Here is a 21032-nt window from a genome sequence, read left to right as displayed (position 1 = left end):
AACAGTACCTTAGATGCTTTGTTTGTGATAGACCTAAGCAGTGGATTCATTGGATTCCTTGGGCAGAGTGGTGGTATAACACATCACTGCATTCCTCCACAAAGGTTACACCATTGGAGGCCTTGTATGATGTTCCACCTCCTACATTGTTGGAGTATGTAGTAGGCACAACATGGAATGGAGCAGTGGATTCTGAGTTGAAGTTTAGGGAGGAGATCTTGGTTTTGTTGAGGAAAACCTTTTGGCTGCTCAATCCAATATGAAGCAGCAGTATGATAAACACCATATTCAGAGACAGTTACAAGTTGGTGATTTGGTTTATTTGAAATTACAGAAGTATAAACAATAGAGCTTGGGTCCTATTGCTAGTCCTAAGTTGGCAGCAAGGTATTGTGGTCCCTTTAAAGTGATGGAGTGCATAGGAGAAGTGGCATATAAACTGGAATTACCATAGAATTTATCTGTGCATCCAGTTTTTCATGTGTCCAGGTTGAAGAAGCATGTTGGACCAATGCATAGTATTTCACCTACATTACCCTCACTAGATTCCCATGGTGAATTCAGGACAGAGCCAAAAAGTATACTGCAGAGGAGAATGACTGTTTTTAATAACAAGCCATTCATTGAATTGTTGGTTAAATGGCTCCTGAGGAAGATTCAACTTGGATTCTTGTTGATCAGCTAAGAATGCATTACCCTAACCTTGTGGGCAAGGTCTTTTGAAGGGGGGATAATTGTTATGACTTGTATAGTGGTTGTGGCTATGGCAATGACTTGAGACAGTGTAGTAGTGAAGGGGTGAATCGTAAGGGGTGGGAAGGAACTGAAGATTAATAAGTAGTGAAGGGCACGTGATGGGCACATGATTCATTGATGTAATAGATTTAGAGTATAGCCTTACTTACTTAGTGTAGATTATAAGAATACCCTTTCATTTGTAACTAGAATAAAAGCTGCTGAATTGTATAAATACAGAAGTTTTCCTGGTAAAGGTTGTGGAAGAAAAATCAATAAAGTCTTTCTTTTGAAGGAGTTTGATCTCTCGAAGATAAGAAGATGCGCATTTACTCGTTCTTTGTTACATTTTACTTGTTCTCTGTTACATAATTGTTAATATATATTGAAATCTTTTTTATAAGTAGTAATCTTTAATAATTACGACTTTTATTTTGTTTCGCCCATTATTAGAAAAGCAAAATTTCTGAAATAATAATGAATTAAAAAATTATTCATTTTGGAGAAGGTGGTGACATTATAAGATTTGCAAATCAAAGTTTTATCATATTAAACATGTGGAGCATAAGTTTTCTACACGGTCTCATATATAAAATGTTTTCTTTTAAATCATAAAATCCTCAGTGAGAGAATAAATCGTACAATAATATAAAAATAAATAAATCATACAATAATAATTGGTATTTTTATGAAACAAAGTCAAAATTTTGTCTATCATCCATTCACCCACTTTGTCTATCACCCATTCACCCACTTTGTCTATCATGATTTCTTTTGTTTAGTTTTATTTTATTTTCTTGAAGGTTGAAAAAGATAGATCTATAACTTTTCGGTAACTTCCAAGGGACGCACGCAACACAAGCAGATTCACAGGTTGAAAGTGGTGGTTTTGCAAAAATCACCGTGCGTGGTTCTCACGCCCTGCCCACATCTGCACGTGGTCCTCACACGCCACCCATTCCAGCAATTTTTCTTGACACACGCTCCAGATCATCGGACTCGCCACCATTAGACCTTTCAAGTCTGACCTTTATGGCTGAAAATGGACAAGTGTGTTGTCTTCACCAGCTATCACAGATTTTGAAATCTATTAGAGTTGGTCCAAACTGTAATTCGTCATTTTTCGCATCTATCTTACTGCTTTCCTTATTATTTATTAAAATAAAAAAAGAATTAGTCTCTCGGACGTTTGTCTGTAGAGGTTGAGTCATCTCTTTCTATGAAAAGTGAGGTTGAGTTTCTGTTTAGGCAGAGAGTATTATCTCTTAAACTTTTGTTTCTAGAGAGTATCAGTAATAGTGAAGACCAGACCAATCACAAAAAAAAAAAATAGTGTACTAATAGAGTTCAAAATGTATTATTTTGATTAGATACCATGTTTGATATGGGGACAGTCCAAAATGTATCCAGTTATGAATATAAATTTTTTTAATAAATGGATGATGATAATTTCCTTTAAAAAATATTGATAGATTTATAAAACAAAGCCAAACCTTAGAAAAATTATATTTAGAGTTCTAAATTGCAAAAGATCACTACTTTTTTTTTTTTTTTTTTTTTCACAAAAAGTTTTTTTTTTTTTTTTTTATAATAAACTGATCTCATTAATCAAACCAACCACATACAAGATGAAGCAGTATTACAAGTGGGAAAGACATGATCAATGCCTCATTTCTTCAGTAACCACCTGAAGAATACAAGGGGGGCATGTTTCAATGTCATAAAGATCTTCAGTGCATTCAAGGGCCGCTTGGGCAAGCTTGTGAGCTGCCATGTTAGCCTCCCGATACACATGAGAGATAGACCAATCGGCAGCTGGGATTAGAGCAGCTTTGGCATCTGATATGAGGCAACCACCTAAGCTCCAGTTAGAACAGCCTTGGATCACTTGGTCCACGACCTGTTTTGAATCTCCCTCCAAACCGAATTGCCTTATTCCAATTTCCTTACAAAAAACACAAGCCAGAACAAGCCCATATGCTTCAACATCAAAAGCATTGCCTCTCAAAGGTCTGTTAGCACGAAGTGCACCTATCACCAGCCCTTGATGATCTCTGATTAGGACGCCAATGCCAATCCTTCCTAGCCTTGATTGCACAGCTGCATCCCAATTCACTTTAAAACCACCTACTGCAGGCTTTGTCCATCTGTGAACTCTTGCCATGTTCTCATGGTTAGCATCAACCTCCTTCTGGAAAGCCTCTTCATGCAGAGACAATTCTGCCCTGGCCTGGCCAATGACTTCTTGAGGGTGTTTAAAAACTTTCCCATGTAAGACATCATTTCTTCTCGCCCATATCATTCTCATTGTTGCAGCCACCTCATTTAAATCCCCTGGTTCAAGCTTGCCAATCAATTCTGCCCAGATATTAAACACCAAGTCACTGTGAAAAGAAGCTTTTTGCACTTTCTTTGGGCCTTGACACCACACATCTTGGGCACTGCTGCATCCCCATAAAGCATGGCCAGAGGTTTCAGATTCCCTTTTGCATATTAAACAGATGTTGTCCTTAATCACCTTTCTTCTTTTCAGGTTAGCCATAGTGGGCAAGGCTTCACTGCATGCCCTCCAAATAAACATTTTGGTGGCAGGGGGAACCTTGAGTTTCCAAATGGACTTCCACACTTGGCGGTTCTCAGCTCTGCCAGAAGGTTCTCCTCCTTGCTCTCTCTCCAATTCTTTGCCAAGATAGTATCCACTTTTAACTGTGTAGCTGCCATTCGGGGAAAATTGCCATGTGAGTTTATCTTCTCTATCTCCTAAGCTGATGGGAATTGCCATTATGCCCTCTATTTCCTGGTTAGAGAAAAGTTCAGATAGAATAGATTCCTGCCATCTCTTCTGTTGAGGATCAATGATGTCACTGACTTTTTCACACCAGCAATCATCTTCTCGAGGGGTCAAGATCTTTTGTGTAGGTAGAGATGGTACCCATCTATCTTTCCAAATGTTAATCTTCTGTCCATTTCCAACCCTCCATATAAGGCCTTTTTTTAACAAACTTATTCCAGCATGAATTCCTCTCCATGCAAAAGAAGGCCCACCTCCCAGCTTAGCATCAAGCAAGCTTCCATTGTTGAAATACTTCTGCTTTAAAATTTGAGCCACTAGAGATGTAGGATTTTGGAGGATCCTCCACCCCTGTTTGGATAGTAGAGCAATATTGAAGCATCTCAGGTCTCGGAACCCAAGCCCTCCCATATCCTTCCTGCCACTAAGCTTCTCCCAGTTGACCCACTGGATTTTTGAAAAATCTTCATTGAAACCCCACCAAAACTTCCTTAGTATCTGGTTTAGCTTCCTAGAGATAGAAGCTGGTAGAAGGAACATCCCCATAGCATATGTGGGGATAGCTTGGAGCACAGCTTTGAGCAGTATCTCCTTTCCTGCTGCAGAGAGGAATTTGGTTCTCCAATTTGTGACCCGAGACCAAGTTCTATCAACTAGGAGTGGAAGGATGCTATCTTCTTTCTACCCACCAATGAAGGTAAGCCCAGGTATTTCTCAAAGCAAGAGGTGGATTGGACACCTGCAAGTTGCATGATCAGCTGTTGGGTCATCAAGGCAGTATTCTTGCTGAAGTAAATGGCAGACTTATCCTTGTTAAGAACCTGACCTGAACCTTTCTCATATAACTCGAGGATGTTAAGAACACAATTAATTTCCTCAAGCGTAGCTTGGCAGAACAGTAGGCTATCATCAGCAAAAAAGAGATGGTTTACTTTAACAGGACCTCTACCAATTGTCACAGGAGTTATACTGCCACTTGTCTCAGCATGTTTGAGGAGGGAAGAGAGGGATTCTGCACAAAGAATAAATAAGTAGGGTGACATGGGATCACCTTGTCTTAGGCCTCTCGAAGGTGTAAACTTTTTTTGAGGATCTCCATTAAGAAGAATAGAGTAAGAGACTGAAGTGAGACAAGCTTGAGTGATGTGGATCCAATGTGCAGGAAAATCCATTTTAACCATGATGGCTTCAATGAATCTCCACTCTACCCTATCATAGGCCTTGCTCATGTCCAGTTTTAGAGCCAAGAAACCTTTATTCCCTTTCATTCTAGAGTTCATAGAGTGAAGGACCTCATAAGCAATCAAGGTGTTATCAGATATGAGCCTTCCAGGGACAAAGGCACTCTGATTTGGGGCGATAATCTGTGGCAGTATGTGCTTAAGTCTATTTGCCATGGTTTTAGACACAACCTTGTATAAGACATTGCAAAGGCTTATAGGTCTGTAATCCACTACTCTTTTGGGGTTCTGAACTTTGGGTATGAGAGTAATAAAAGTGTCATTAACCTCATTGAGGGTGCCCCCATGATTAAGAAAGCCAAGAGCAAAATTACATACTTGATCCCCCACTACCTCCCAGTTCTTTTGGTAGAATTGGGCAGGGAACCCATCAGGGCCTGGAGACCAATGTTTTGAATACCGTACCGGTCAAGACACTGGAACGAAATATTTCGGTACCGGTACCGTTTCGTGTACCGTTTCGGGATAGTCGATATATGAATAAATTATATATATAAATATATATAACAATTATATTCTAAAATAATAGTTTATATATGAATAAATTATATATAAATACATACATACATATAAATTATAAATAGTATAATCTAAATTGGGGGTCAAAAAATAAACTTGTAGTTTGAAAAAATGAAAAAAAAAAAAAAACACACAATATCGGCAAATATAGGCTATTAAATTTAGTCAAATGGCCTAATTTTACTTTAAATATATCTAGTACCTGTACCGGCCTGACGGCCAAAACGAAAAATTTCGGCCGTACCGGCCGGTACGGTACGAAATTAAAAACATTGCTGGAGACCCCAAGGGATTCATTTGAAAAACTGCTGCAGTGATCTCCTCCCTAGTGAAAGGGTTTAAAAGCCAAGCCTTCTTAACACTATCTAATTTGGTGTCCATTGCAAGCAGACATTGGTCTATAGAACTAGGATTGGAAGTAGTAAAAGTTTAAAATTTAAATAAAAAATATTCTTTTAATAATAACACTTAAAAAAATAAGAAGAATACACGCATTACCCACCGTAAAACTGTACTCAGCATTTGCAAACCCCAAAATGGCCGGAAGGCCACCAGCAAAGCGTCCATTCGGTACAAAAGCCTCGAACAGGCGTAGACGAAGCATACAGCGAAGAAATAATTCCCAGAACACTCGAAACAAACAGAAGTAATTTAGCAAAGCCATGGAAGTGGAGGGATCTTCGAAGGAAATGATCGCAACGCAGGCTGAGATGGTGGAGGCGAGGGTCCCACTTCCATACAGAGACCAATGCGCCCACCTTCTGATCCCACTCAACAAGTGCAGGCAGTCCGAGTTATACCTACCCTGGAAGTGCGAGACCGAGCGCCACTCCTACGAGAAGTGCGAGTATGAACTCGTCATGGAGCGGATGCTCAAGATGCAGAAGATCCGTGAAGAAGGGGCCAAGTTGAAGCAGCAGCAGCCGATTCCGCTCATTCCCAAAACTGCCCAGGCTTCTTAGACAAACATATCCCAAATGGGTTAGTGAATTTGAATCCTACAATTCTTTGTTGTCTTCTCCATGTCTTTTTTTAACATTTTCAATTCATAGGTTTGTTCTGTTTTGTTTTGTTTTGTTTCATATAGTGGATTTTGCAAATCTAGTGTTTCGTTGTGGAAATTTAGCGGTTTTTGTTCATGAGAGTGCACCAATTTTTGGGCTTTTGGCTGATATAAGGAGTTTTTGTGGGTGATTTAGGTTGCGTTTAGATATTGAATTGAGTTGAGATAAATTGAATTTTTTATGAATAGTAATAAGTTGAGACAGTGGGATAAGTTTTGTGGGGCCCACTTAAGATGAATTTAAATGTATTTTGATGTTAAAATGAGTTTAAATATATATATATATATATGTAAATTTAAAAAAAGTTGTAGGTCCCGTGTGTAAAGAGGTGTCGAGTTGAAAAAAATTATGGGTCTAGCATGTAAAGAGATGTTGAGTTGAGATGAGTTTAATGGTTTGAGAATTGGAAATTGGATGTTAGACTCAATTTAAAATTAGACTGAACTGAGTTGATCTCAGTACAGTCCAACAACCAAACCGGGCCTTAGTCTACGTTTGGATGTTGAGATGAGTTGAGTTGTGAATAATAGAATTTTATAGGTCCTATTGAGATATGTTTAACTTTTTTAAGTTGTGATGAATTTAACTTTTTAGCTTGAAATGTATAAAATAGGTTGAGATGAATTTACTTTTTTATAAAAGTTGAAAAGTAATAGGTCTCAGTAATGATTAGTTTGAGATGAGTTTCAACAACCAAACACAACCTTATTGTTGGGTTCTTTCATTATTTTTTTGTCCTAAACCGATTGATTTATTAAGATTTTGATGGTTATGACAGCATGTTCTTGATGGTAAGTTCGTGTTTAGTCCAGACTTTGTATGTGGTTTTTTTTTTTATAATTAAGGTAATATTATTCAAAACGTAGGAAGCCCAAACCCGTAGGATGCATGTAATATGAAACATCCAATTAGGAGATCCAAGAAAAGGAACATAAATCCTTGAAGAAGCTTGGGGAGTTGAACCTATTGTGCTGTCATCGAAACATAAAGGGAGTTGAACATAATGACTCTTATGTTTGTTTTCACAGATGAGATGAGATGAGTTGAGATAAAAGTTGAAAGTTGAATAAAATATTATTATAATATATTTTTTTAATATTATTTTTGTTTTGGGATTTGAAAAAGTTGAATTGTTTATTTTATTTTGTGTGAAAATTTGAAAAAGTTGTAATGATTAAATAAGGTGAGATGAGAATGTTTGTGAAAACAAACGAGACCTTAATTTCAATACCATCCTCTCACAATCTTCAAAGTTTCGGATGTTACATATTGTTAGAGACTTCTAGAACTGATCTTTTCTTTGAGAGGAAGATAGAAACAGAAGTAAGAGTTGGTCTTGGCTGGGCCGTGGGCCTTTGCGTTAGGGTTACTTAGGGTACGTTTGGATCCTAAACTCATCTCAACTCATATTATCTAATCATTACAATTTTCTCAAATTCCAACACAAAATATAATAAACAATTTAACTTTTTCAAATCCTAAAATAATAATAATATTAAAAAATAATAGTCTAATAATATTTTATTCAATTTTCAACTCACATCTCAACTCAACTTAACTCAATTCAACATCCAAACGCAACCTTAATAAATGCAAAATCCCTTTGATTTAGCATATTTAGTAGATGGTTATTACTTGTTTAGATGACCCATTGTCTTGTTAGGGGCTAGTAATTTCTGCTTTAATCTGTTTTGCTTTCGGTTATAAGAGTAATAGAATGTTATGGGAACTTTTATCGAAGAAGAAATACAAGGCTTATGCCTTATTGGAGGTGCTGATTTCCTCGAAAAATCAGAGGGATTTTTCTATTCACAAATTTACATACAATTTTCCATTTGGTTTGTAACAAAATTGGCATCAGAGCTGAAGATTCTGGCGATTGGAGCAATCAACAATGGCAGATGGCACAAGGTTTACGAAGCTTGAGAAGTTGGTATTTGGGATGAAACAACACCAAGACTTGCATGAACATAGGGTCGAAGTCAAAGGAAATCATTGTATGATTTAGCTAAAAAATTGGATCTATTATTAGAAATCTTGAATGGGGTACACAACCACTCATGACACCCTCATGGTAGAAACCATGAAGAAGAATTACAGACTGAGGGTTTGGGAACTTCAGGGGGAATGCTGTTTTGTTCGATTAAGCTTGATTTTCCCGAATATGATGGGAAAAATCCCACTGGTTGGGTATACAAGGTGAATTATTTTGCACTACATCCTATGCTAGATCACTAGAAAATCCTGATGTCTTCCTTTTACATGGAGGGAGATGCATTGGTTTGGTTCCAGTATGCTGAGGGGATAGGAAGCTTCCATATATGGGATTCTTTCATCCAAGCTTTGTAGATTTGGTTTGGGAGCTCATCATATGATGATCCCATGGAGGCCATCACCAGAGTGAGGCAAACCACTACTGTCTCGGCCTATATGACACAATTTGAGGTATTTTCCAATCGTCTTAAAGGGCTTTCTGAAAATTATAAATTCAATTGTTTCCTTAGTGGACTTAAGGATGAGATTAGGCTTCCCATAAGAATGCTTAAGCCTCACAATTTGAATTCATCTTTCGGGCTAGCTAAAATTCAAGAGGAGTATATTAACAGTTCAAGGAGAGGTAACAGATTTGGGAATTATTACAGTATACCTTCCCAGGGCTCTTACAGTGGGGGAGGGGGCTCACATTCATCAATTCTTGCACCCAAGAAAGACTTTACAGCTTCCAAGGGAACCCTTCCCATTTAATGGGTGAGTACTAATGAGAAGAAAGAAAGATGAGAGAAGGGCCCCTGTTATTTTTGTGAGGAAAAATGGAATCTCACTCATAAGTGCAGAAAGGCTAGGCTATTTGTTATGGAAGGAATGAAGCTTTCACAAGAGAGTGAAATAATTTAGGAAGAAAATGTGGAACCAGATCAGGAAGAAGGGGAAATAATTGTATAGAACATTGGTGGAGAGACACCTGAAATATCCCTTCATGCAATTGCTGGTTCAGTTAACCCAAGAACCATGCTGGTGTTGGGCAGAATGAAGGGACAGCCTATGGTGATTCTTCTAGATTCTGGAAGTACCCACAACTTCCTTTACCCCACTATTATTTCTAAGGCTCAGTTAGCTATAAATTCAATGGAACAAATAGAAGTGAGGGTGGCTAATGGGGAGAGAGTTAAAAGTGGAGGTAAGTTTGTAACACCCTGTCCCCGTAGGATAGGGATATTACTAACATTCATAACATAATGTCCGGTAAAGAGATTTATATCCTGAAATACTTCATTTATTGAAAAGCATCAAAATATTAAAACTGAATTGAACATGATTGTCGAAAACTGAACGTAAAATAAAAGAACATAAACTAATCTTATGAATGACAGAAAAGAAATCTAATTCTGGTGTGCATATCACTTATTCTTTCCTAAGTATTTGTACTAGCGGTTGTTTAATCGGACGTTACTTGGTAAATGGCTATGGCGATATACCAAGGAGCCAGAAGCCCTATGGAGAACTGTGATAGAAAATAAATATGGTGGTTTCGGGGAAGGTTGGTGTACTAGAGAAGTTAGAGGGGCACATGGAATGGGGCTATGGAAGTATATTAAAAAATGGTGAGAGGTTTTTTATTGACACACGATATTTCAGGTGGGTTCAGGTGCCACGATCAGATTTTGGAAGGATGCATGGTGTGGTAACAGTGCCCTCCAAGAGTTGTTTCCTATTCTCTTCCAGATAGCAAGTGCCAAAGAAGCTACAGTGGCGGAGGTTATGGGAATCTCAGAAGGGGGTATTCACTGGAGTATCAATTTCAACCGGGCGGCACAGGATTGGGAGATGGAGATTTTTGCAGATTTTTATAGTTTTCTGTACTCTTATAGTCCTAATATCCAACATGAGGATAGTCTCTGGTGGATTCCTGCAGGAAAAGGGGTTTTCACTGTTCGTTCCTATTATAAGGTCCTTGCACAAGTGCCAGGGGCACAGTTTCCTTGGAAAAGGCTCTGGCGACACAAGGCCCCTCCAAAAGCTTTTTTTTTTTTTGTGTGGACAGCGGCATTAGGCAAGATTCTTACTACAGATAATCTGAGAAAGAAGAGGATAATCATCGTAGACTGGTGTTGTATGTGTAAAGGAGGGGGTGAGGCGGTGAATCATTTACTCTTGCATTGTGAGGTAGCCAGGACGCTTTGGAATGAGGTGTTTAAAAGGATGGATCTCGCATGGGTTATGCTGGAATCTGTGGTGGATATATTGGCGTGTTGGACATTTATCCGAAGTGTGCACTAGATCAAAGAGATTTGGAAGATGATTCCTATTTGTATCATGTGGTCCTTGTGGCATGAGCGAAATGAGAGGACGTTTGAAGACAAGGAGAGATTGATGGAAGAGCTAAAAATTTTCCTTTTTAGGACTCTTTGTACTTTGGCCATTGTTGTGGACTTTAATGGCATGAAACTTCATGATTTCTTAGTTTCTAACGTGCCTTCGTAAATAGGGCATACATTTTTGTAACTGGCAGTTGTTGCCCCTTTTTGTTAATAATACTTATTTTACTTATAAAAAAAAAAAGTCTTTGTACTAGATCTATTCCTGGCCATCCAGCTCTGCGTCATCATAATCACCATCTGTAAGAATTAAACATGGAAGAAAACAATAAGACAAATAAAAATGAGTCGAATACTCAGTAAGTAGGACATCACACCGTAAAATATAATTTGGCCTAACATGGACTTAATTTCTAAAGACTCTTCATAACATACATGCAGCTTCATAGATTTACAATCATACACGAAACATGACTTTCTGAAAGACTTTACATACATTATCGTCACAGATTCATATAGCATATGTATTCATCATTAAAACGAGCGGAAGCATATATAATCATGACAAACATGTAACGTGAATGCATAATATCTTGTTTATCTTGTCTTAACATGGAGTGAAACACACTTGAGTCCGTGTTTCACTTAACTGGCGTTACATGGAGTGAAACACGCTTGAATCCGTGTTTCACCTAACTTGCATAACATGGAGTGAAACATGCTTGGTTTTGTGTTTCACCAAAACTTGCATAACATAGAGTGAAACACGCTTGGGTCCGTGTTTCAAATCACGCTTGGGTTCGTGTTTCACCTAACATGCATAACATGGAGTGAAACATGCTTGGGTTCGTGTTTCACCTAACATGCATAACATGGAGTGAAATTGAGTCCGTGTTTCACTTAACTGAGTAACATGGAGTGAAACACGCTTGAGTCCGTGGTTCACTTAATTGAGTAACATGGAGTGAAACACGCTTGAGTCCGTATTTCACTTAACTGATTAACATGGAGTTCGTATTTCACTTAACTTGTGGTTAACCACGCTTGAGTTCGTGGCATCGTAACATTTCTTATCTTTCTTAATGCATGAGAATTTATTAGGCTTCATGAACATTTCTAACATGTCATTTTCTTATACATGACATAGCATAACATGACATAACATGACATATTCTTGTACATGGCATAGCATAGTATGGCATATTCTTGTAGCATGGCATAGCATAACATTACATTTTTCTTATACATGGCATAGCATAACATGACATGACATAACATGCTCTGAACGTTTTATGACATTCCATGGCATACATGATCTAAGTACTACATGAATATGGCATACATGATCTAACTACTATATGAACATGGCATATATAATCTATGTATTACATAGACATGACTTGCATAATCTGACTATTCCATTACATGGCATACTTGACTTGAATTACTATATAAACATCTCATGGCTTTCATATGATTTTAGTAACATTCAATCAATTGAACAACAAATTCATTCATTCAAACATAATCTCATATTTCATCAAAGATTGTAAAAGGAATCTAACCTTGACTTGCCTCTTAGCGTAGTGTAGTTAACCATCATAAGCACATCATATTTTCATACATAACAATAATATTCACAGTATGCATGCATTTATATGATCATACTATTTACCTCTTAGTACTGCTTCCTGATTTCCTCTTTGTAGTGCGCTACCTATACGATGTTACTAATTCCTTAGTGAACGCATTTAGCGTTCTAATTACTTAAAATCATACCATTGAGATAATTTAATACATATTCAATTAAAGATTATAACATACTAAATATTATTCAAAATCCCTAACATATCCTTTAAAAATATAACTTAATAATTGTATTAAAATATAGGAAGGCTTGAGGCCAATTGGGAAAATAGTCCACTTGGAATTTTAAAGAGGCATTTGGCTGAATAGGCCTAAGGCCCAAGGGCCCATTACAGATTAAAGGAAGAAGCTTCCTCTAGAAAGCACAAGGCTAACACAGAGTGCTTGCGAACGTGGGAGGGAGTCGTGGGAAATCTTACCAAGAGAGCGGCTAAGTGCGACGGCAGCTCTGGGTGGTTGGACGCGACGGCGGTGCAACTGGGAGGTCCTAGAAGGAAGTGGGTTCACCTGGGTTGGGTTGGTTGGTGATTTCTGGTTCCGAGAGTGGTACTTCGAAGCCCCTTGAGGTGGTTGGCGATGGCAGCACAAGCACATGGCCAAGAGTCATTGCCGATAAAGAGGGAGAGAGAAATCGACGGGTTGGGCTCAAACGGGGATGGCGTACGTTGAGGTGGGGAAAAAAACTCACCGTCGGCAGCTTCTGCGGTAGTTTCCGGAGAGGTGGCTGACTTGGTTGAGGGAGGTGGGTTCTCGGTTTACAGAAGTTGCTACGGTGGCTATGTGTATAAGGTCTCTTGGTTTTTGCTAAGGGTCTTTTGGGTTTTATAAATGAGGTGTAGGAAGCTATCGTGAGTGATCTGGAGGGGTTTGAGTTTGACTAAACTTTGGAAAACTACTCCCACAAGGAAAGGAACACTTGAGAGGATATTAGAGTTTTGAAGTGTTTGAGTTAGGGATAATTTCAAATCAGGAAACTCCCAGACCAAACAGAAAGATAAAAGAGGCCTATTGTAGAGAAATTCTATTCAAAACAAATTACTATCCCCAACATATCTAATAAAATAATAACATAAAAAAAAAAAAATCACACTTTTGGGGTCAGGGTGTTACAAAGTTGGTGGCAGCAGATTTTCTGGTGTAGGGGCATTCTTTTGCTACTGATTTCTTTTTGCTGCCCCTTGGGGGATGTGACATAGTGTTGGGAATGCATTGGTTGAGGATTTTGGGTCCAGTACTATGGGATTTTGCCTCTTTGACTATGACCTTCACCATGGGAAAAAGTTCAGTAATTCTCAAGGGTCTGAACCCCAAGCCTTCTGAATGGATAGATGCGGTACATCTATCCCAGTTGACTAAAGTAGAAAGGAGGGGATTGTTCCTACAAATTTTAGAGGTTGGTCTTGAAAAAGAAGATACAACTTTACCTTCTGACTTGGAGGGAGTCTTGGACAGGTTCAAAGGGTTTTTTCATGAGCCCAAGGGCCTGCCACCTAAGAGAAGTTTTAGCCACCCTATTATCCTCAAGGAGGGGGCTGCATGCATATTTGTGAGGCCCTACAGATACCCTTTTTACCAAAAAACAAAAATTGAAAAAATAGTGCAAGAGTTGTTGGCTGCTGGAATTATTAGACTCAGGCAGTCATCATTTTCATCTCCTGTGCTACTGGTCAGGAAGGCAGACAGTAGTTGGCGTATGTGTGTAGACTACTATGCACTAAACAAGGAAATAGATAAAGAAAAGTTTCCCATTCCAGTCATAGATGAGCTACTTGATGAATTACATGGGGCTATCATTTTTTCCAAGCTGGACCTAAGGTCGGGTACCATAAAATAAGAGTCAAGGAGGAAGATGTGTCCGAGACAACTTTTAGGACCCACCAAGGCCATTATGAATTTCTAGTGATGCCTTTTGGGTTGATCAATGCCCCTACCACATTCCAGGGATTAATGAATGAATTTTTCAGCCCTATCTAAGAAGGTTTGCGATTGTTTTTTTTATTTTTATTTAATTTTTTTTATGACATTCTAGTTTACTGCAAAACCAAGGAGGAACAATGGATTTGACATTGGTGCTGGAACCTACACACAGTTTGACATTGGTGCATTTGACATTGGTGCTGGAATCACAGTTTTAGATCCTATGTAGCTGCAGAATTTGAAGGCTTCCTATAGGACTGACACGAAACTTTCATAATTGTGTCAAAAATTACAATAGGGCCAAGTTGCTGACAAGGGATTCTCTTTAGTGAATGAGCTATTATTAAAAAAAGGAAGGATCTATCTGAACTCCCAATTTAAGGCCCAAGTTCTACATTACATACATGACTTATGGGGGACATGTTGGATACCAGAAATCATTACACAAGGCTAAGCCTGATTTTAAATTGCTTGGGATGAAGAAGGCCTTAAGTCACACATTAAAGAGTGCTCAGTATACCAGAAATGCAAATCAGAAAATTTGCACCCTGTAGGCCTACTCCAACCACTACCAATTCCCACTAGAAGCTGTACATAGTTTAATGGACTTTGTTGAGGCCCTACCTGTGTCCAAAGGGTTTTCTGTAATCTTAGTGGTGGTTGATCAATTCACAAAATATGCCCATTTCCTCCCTCTCTCTCACCCTTACACTGCATCTACAGTGGTACGCCTTTTCTTTTCCCAAATCTTCAAACTACATGGGATGCCCTCCACCATAGTCACGGATCATGATGTCATTTTCACAAGCTCCTTCTGGAAGGAGATGTTCAAATTACAGGGTACTAAGCTGTCTTACAGCTCAATTTACCACTCCCAGTTTGATGGCCAGGTGGATGTGGTGAATTGATGCATACAACAATATCTTAGGTGCTTTGTACACCACAAGCTGAAGGAGTGGGCCTCTTGGTTGCCTTAGGGGGAATGGTACAACACCGACCTCCATTCCTCCACCAAATTAACCCCCCTCGAGGCTTCCTCCACCCATACTTCTATAGTATGTCTCAGGTACTACTCAAAACGTAGAAGTAGATTCACACTTGAGGTCAACGGAACAGATCCTAATTCTATTGAAGAAAACTTTACATGTAGCACAAGAGGCAATGAAAAAGTAGTATGATAAACACCATATCAAACGGGAGTTCGAAGTGGGGGATCTGGTATACCTCAAGCTTCAAAAGTATCGGCAACAGTGTCGCTAGGCGCCAAAGTTCCAAACTTTGCCCCGCGTTACTTTGGCCCCTTTACAACTTTACAACGGATCGGCAACCTAGCTTACAAGCTGGAGTTACCCCCTCATTCGGTGGTCCACCCGATGTTCCACGTCTTGCTCCTCAAGAAACACATCGGATCCTTGGTCGTACCCTCACCAGAGCCCAAAAGGATCTTGGCTCGACGTATGAGAGAGTTCCAGAACCGCCCTTTGATCAAGCTTTTGGTTAAGTGGAATGGTGCACTAGATGAAGACTTATCTTGGGTTTCCATGGAGCAGCTGCGATGGTAGTACCTTGATCTTGTGGGCAAGATCTTCTGAGATGGGGGGGTATCTGTTAGAGACTTCTGGAACTGATCTTTGTTTTCAAGAGGATGATAGAGACAACAGTAAGAGTTGGTCTAATGTGCTGGGCCGTGGGCCTTTGCGTCAAGGTTAGTTTTTTTTTTATCTTATCAAGAAATTTATTCATAAGAATAGACAAAGACCAAGTACACAGGGAATATACATTAGAAGTACCTAACTAGAGTTTACAATTGATAGTAAAATGTCATGGACATTTAGTCCATTACAAACAATGGCCACCACCCATAAGAACAAATTTTAAAGGAAAAAGCTTTCAGCTCCTCCATTGTCCTCTCCTAGTTTTCGAAGCTTCTATTATTTTGCTCCCACCAAATACACCAACACATACATATAAGGACCATTTTTCAGATTGCTACAACTTGTGAATTACCTCAGAGACCTCTCTAGCTTGCTAGAAAATCTACCAATCTAAGAGGCATGACCCATGATAATCCAAGTCCTACAAAAAAATCATCCCACATGGTTCTGACCACCTCGCAATGTAGAAACAGATGATCTATTGATTCAACATCTTTCTTACACATGGAACACCAACCCAACACCATTACCCGACGTTTCCATAACTTATCTTCGGTGAGAATTTTGCCCAATGTTGATGTCCAAAAAAAAAAAAAAAAACTGCTTCTGAATGAGCTTTTGTTTGCCAAATGCTCTTCCATGGAAATGTGGGCATGTCTGGGCTCGTTAAAACTTTGTGAAGTAATTTGGTAGTGAATTTACGTTTCTTGGAAGGGCTTCAAATCATCCTATTTATGATACCTTTGGTCATACGTACGGAATACAGTGCCGCATAAAACTCTGTGATAACCTCCAACTCCCAATCTTGGGCTGCCCTAGTGAAATCAACATTTCATTGAGGGGAGCCACTAGAAAAAGCCAAGAGGTCTGCTATTGCTACATACTTTGCTAGTGCGAGCTCAAATATGGTAGTGAAAGTGTCGGAGGCTTCATTCACCACACCAAGTGTCATATCAAAATTGGACATGAGCCGTCACCCACTACAATATGTATGTCTCTGGAAGATCTTCCAACCCTTCCTGTATTTCCACAAACTCACCCATATGGGCTGCGTACCACATTCGAGCACCAACCACCCCAAGCCTCCCCAACCTGTGCATCTATGATAGACTTCCATAGTGCCCCCCTTTTGTGTTGGTACTGCCACAACTATTTACCCAATATGGCTTGGTTGAACTTCATTAATTTACGAATCTCCAGTCTTCCCCCAAAAATTGGAGTACAAACCATTGACCAATTGACCAAATGGAATTTGAACTCATCTCCCAAACCACTCAACAAGAAATCGCGTTGTAGCTTCTCAATACGGTTGAGATGCAAATTCTACCCAATTCAGCCATTTCTATCCTAAATCGCATCTTGCAAGTAAATAAAGCAAGAATTTCCAATTTACATGATCATAGGAAAAATCTTTTTCCATATCTAGTTTGTAAAGTAACCCAAGTTCTCGAGATTTGAGTCGTCTGTCCAACACTTCATTTGCAATTAAAGACTGAGTCTAGAATTTGTTTGCATTTGACTAATGCATTTTGCGGCTTCGAGATTAACTTCTCCATTACCGTACTCAATCGATTTGCTAGCACTTTGGAGAGAATCTTGTAGACTCAATTCACAAGGCTAATTGGACAATACTCTTGAACATCCACTGACCCCACCATTTTGGGAATGAGTACTAAAAAGGTAGCATTGAGACTTTTTTTGAAATTTGGCATTATTATGGAACTCTTGAAATACCCGCTTGAGGTCGCCCTTTATCACTTCCCAATAGGTTTGGAAAAAGCTACCATCAAAGCCTTACCTTGAACGACTTTGCATACTTCTTTAAAGGGCCTCTTGAGCCACCTTGCACACTGTTGATCTAGTGCTGAAAAAGTCAAACCATCTACTGTCGGTCTCCATGGTTGTTGTTCAACTAGGAGATGTTTGTAATATTGTGCAATGTGGTTCTTGATGATTGATTGATCCGAAGAAACTGCTCTATCTACCATCAACGTGTGAATAGTGTTGTTCCTTTGATGCGAGTTAGCCATCTTATGGAAGAACTTCGTGCACTTGTCCCCTTCCTTGAGCTATAGTGCTCTTTTTTTTTTTTGTCTCCAAGAGATCTCTTCTATCAATATTACTCGTTCAAGTTCTGTGACTACCTGACTCTTGCGAGTTATTCTGGATTTATAGAGAGTTCTTGCCTCCTCCTCGCTCTCCAAACTCTGTAACTCCTCTAGAAGGGAGCGTCGCTGTAGAATCACATTGCCAAACACTTGTTCATTCCATTGTTTCAAATCATGTTTAAGCGCTTTTAACTTTCTTACCATTATGAAGCTTGGAGAACCTTGGAAATCATAAGAAGATCATATTTTCAAATTTAAAATACCTTCTGCCTCCTTGGATGTCTCCACAGTCTAAGAGGATAGGGAAATGATCAGAGCATGCCCTAGGTAATCTTCTTTGAGTTACATCCAGAAAATGTAACTCCTATTCTGGAGTTAGCAAAAATTTATCAATTCTCGACCAAGATGGGAGTTCACAAATGCTGGACCAGGGTTAGTTAATAAACTATGGGCTTGATTTAGCATATGTAGTAGATGATTATTACTTGTTTAAATGGGCCCATATCCTGTTAGGGGCACCGTAGTAATTTCTACTTTAATCTATTTTTCTTTCGGATATAAGAGTGATAGAATGTTCACTGGATTGAATGGTTGGAAGTTATGTGGTACATTGATGGAGGGTTTAAGGAGTACTGTGCAGCGTATAGTATTAGAATGGAGAAGACTATTCCTGGGACCCCACAATTGAATGGTGTCACTTAGCGTATGAACAAGACCATCAAAACAACTTGCAATGAAGGATTTGGGAGCTTCGAAGCAAATTCTTGGCATGAGAATTATTAGAGACAGTCAAAGGTACATTGAGACTTTCACAAGCAAAGTGTGTGAAAATAGTGTTTAGCAGGTTCAATATGGATAAAGCCAAACCAGTGTGCACACCTTTGGGAAGTCACCATCGACATAACTGGGATTAGTCGCTAAAGACAGAGGAGCGTGATTATATGAGTAAGGTAACCTATATCTCAGCTATTGGTTCTCTGATGTATACTATGGAATGTACGAGACCAGATATTGCCCATACAGTGAGAGTTGTGAGCAGGTATATGAGTAATCCAAGAAAGCAGCATTGGGAGGCAATAAAGTGTATTTTGAGGTACTAGAGGGGTTCTTTAGATACGTGAAAATTGAGCTATTTGAATTCAAGGATTCAATAGATAAGATATTAGTTGTTCAATGGGATATCCCGAGGACCCTTGGGATGAGTTTGGTTCCATTTTAGATGGCACATTCTTAAACCCATTCTTAGAGAAGTGACGAGAAAATTGTAGAAATTTGTTGATATAAAATTTTGGCAAGAGTTTTAGAAGTATAAGATTTTTTTTATTTTTTATTTTTTATGATAAGTATAATTATAAGATTAATGCATAAACGTAAGGTACTCTTGGTTTGGAACTCTCACAATATAGTTCCCGGAAAGTGATTCATTGAATTTAGAAGAAACCCTCATATATTTCCTTTTGTGAGGATAAAATGTTTCTGAAACAGACTGGTAAAGGAACATATGTACACAGGATATTTTACACACAGGATATTTTACACAATGCTTTCTGTGTTTGATATGGTCTGTTAGGCTACTAATAAGACATTTTTTAGTCGGAATCTATTTTCTCAGATTTTACTTCTCATTCATGCCATATACTTGTTTCTCTTCTCATGTAATTTATATTTGGAATGTTCATTTGAGACTAAATCTGTCTGATGTATTTTTGGTTTTATTATTAATATTATCTTTTTAAAAACTACAAAAAAAAAAAAAATTATTGCGTGAAGGCACACTAAAGAATGAAATTATCCAAGCTTCACGCTATTGCACGTAAAAATGATTGTTTTAATGGAAACTGTTTTGAGTGCGAGAAGAAGAGACTTTGCATCTCTCTTTCTGACTCTTTCAAACCCATCTTCTCACATTCCAATTTTGCTACTTGTCTCGGCAAAGAGCAAAGTACAAGAAAACAGGGAAGCTGTTTCTTGACTAATTTACTTCCTTGCATCTAAATACTATGAGCCATTCTTCTGGCTGTCCATTATTTTTGGGTTTTTTTCCCAATCTTCTAGGGGATTTTTTTTTTCTCCTGCGTAAAACACTGATTCTAATATCTGGCAGGCGTCTTGAAACTGTTCAGAGAGGTGCAGGGTTTAATCCTTTTCACTGCTATTGATTCGAAGCTATCTGAAACTGGTTGTACGGAAACAACCACGACGACTCATTTTGTTGCTCATCTGTTTAAGTTTACAACCTTTTTCAACATATGTAATAAAATTCATCAATGATATTTATGATATATTTTTGGCCGCTGTTCTCCATTTCTTCGGTGGCTTAGAAAGGGGGGTATGTTATGTTTGAGCTTGCACCCCCGCATGGTCTTGGCATTAAATGGTTTCTCCCATTCAGGTTAGGAATGATGTGTTTGTTGTAACATTTATCTTTACTAATTTGAGAAAATGTAGGAGGGGCTTCCCATTAGAGGCTTAACTCGGGGTTAGTGATTTATCCATTTGAAGTCATTAAAAGAAGCTGGGGGATTTTGTTCTCACCTTCTCCTCCTCAAAGGCAGTCCTAAACTCTGTCCATTACCTCAAAAACTGATGCAAAGGCATTAGTGTACCCTATGTTAATTCTAATTCAATAAAATTGCCCCTCGGCATTTTAACATTTATTTGGTGGATGCCGCAAATATGGCACCAGGACACCCGAGTCAAACTTGCTGAACCTACTCTTTTGTGGTGTTTATTGGGATCTCCACCCTCTTTTATGTATGAGAAAAGATATTTGTAACTGTGAATTGTGTAATTGCCGCGTAATTATTTAAAAAAAAATGAATAAAATATGGAACTCACTTGAAAAAAATTAATTTTTTAATAGTGAATTTTACTTTTTTTCAAAGCAATTACGCGGCGTTTACGCACTTCATGGTTGTATATAGAATTACTTTTCATATATTTCTTCTCTTATCTTGACCATTAAAGGAAAAAATAAAAAAACATAAACTACTAAAACTGTCTAACATCTTATAATCAACCTAGAATTTATCATTTTTG

At 38.5% G+C, this 21032-nt stretch overlaps 1 protein-coding gene across 2 annotated transcripts; it reads left to right on the top strand.

Moving 5' to 3' along the window:
* Window positions 1-5798: 5798 nt before the first annotated feature.
* Window positions 5799-20297, top strand: LOC108993478 (NADH dehydrogenase [ubiquinone] 1 beta subcomplex subunit 7-like). 2 transcript variants are annotated; one of them, XM_018968413.2, is made up of 2 exons: window positions 5799-6267; window positions 20117-20297. In XM_018968413.2, the coding sequence occupies exon 1, from the start codon at window positions 5949-5951 to the stop codon at window positions 6246-6248; it is 300 nt and encodes a 99-aa protein (XP_018823958.1). In that variant the 5' UTR covers window positions 5799-5948; the 3' UTR covers window positions 6249-6267; window positions 20117-20297. The 2 variants fall into 2 exon arrangements, with proteins under 2 accessions (XP_018823958.1, XP_018823957.1); XM_018968412.1 differs by having other exon boundaries at window positions 5800-6267; window positions 20098-20297.
* The last annotated feature ends 735 nt before the right edge of the window (window positions 20298-21032 follow it).

This window comes from Juglans regia, chromosome 16 (genome assembly GCF_001411555.2).
Source record: "Juglans regia cultivar Chandler chromosome 16, Walnut 2.0, whole genome shotgun sequence".
Taxonomy (NCBI): Eukaryota; Viridiplantae; Streptophyta; class Magnoliopsida; order Fagales; family Juglandaceae; genus Juglans; species Juglans regia.
This window is presented reverse-complemented; position numbering and strand designations above follow the sequence as displayed.

Excerpts from the sequence above, each read along its gene's own strand:
- LOC108993478 (XM_018968413.2), top strand. The coding sequence starts at position 5,949 with ATGGAAGTGGAGGGATCTTCGAAGGAAATGATCGCAACGCAGGCTGAG.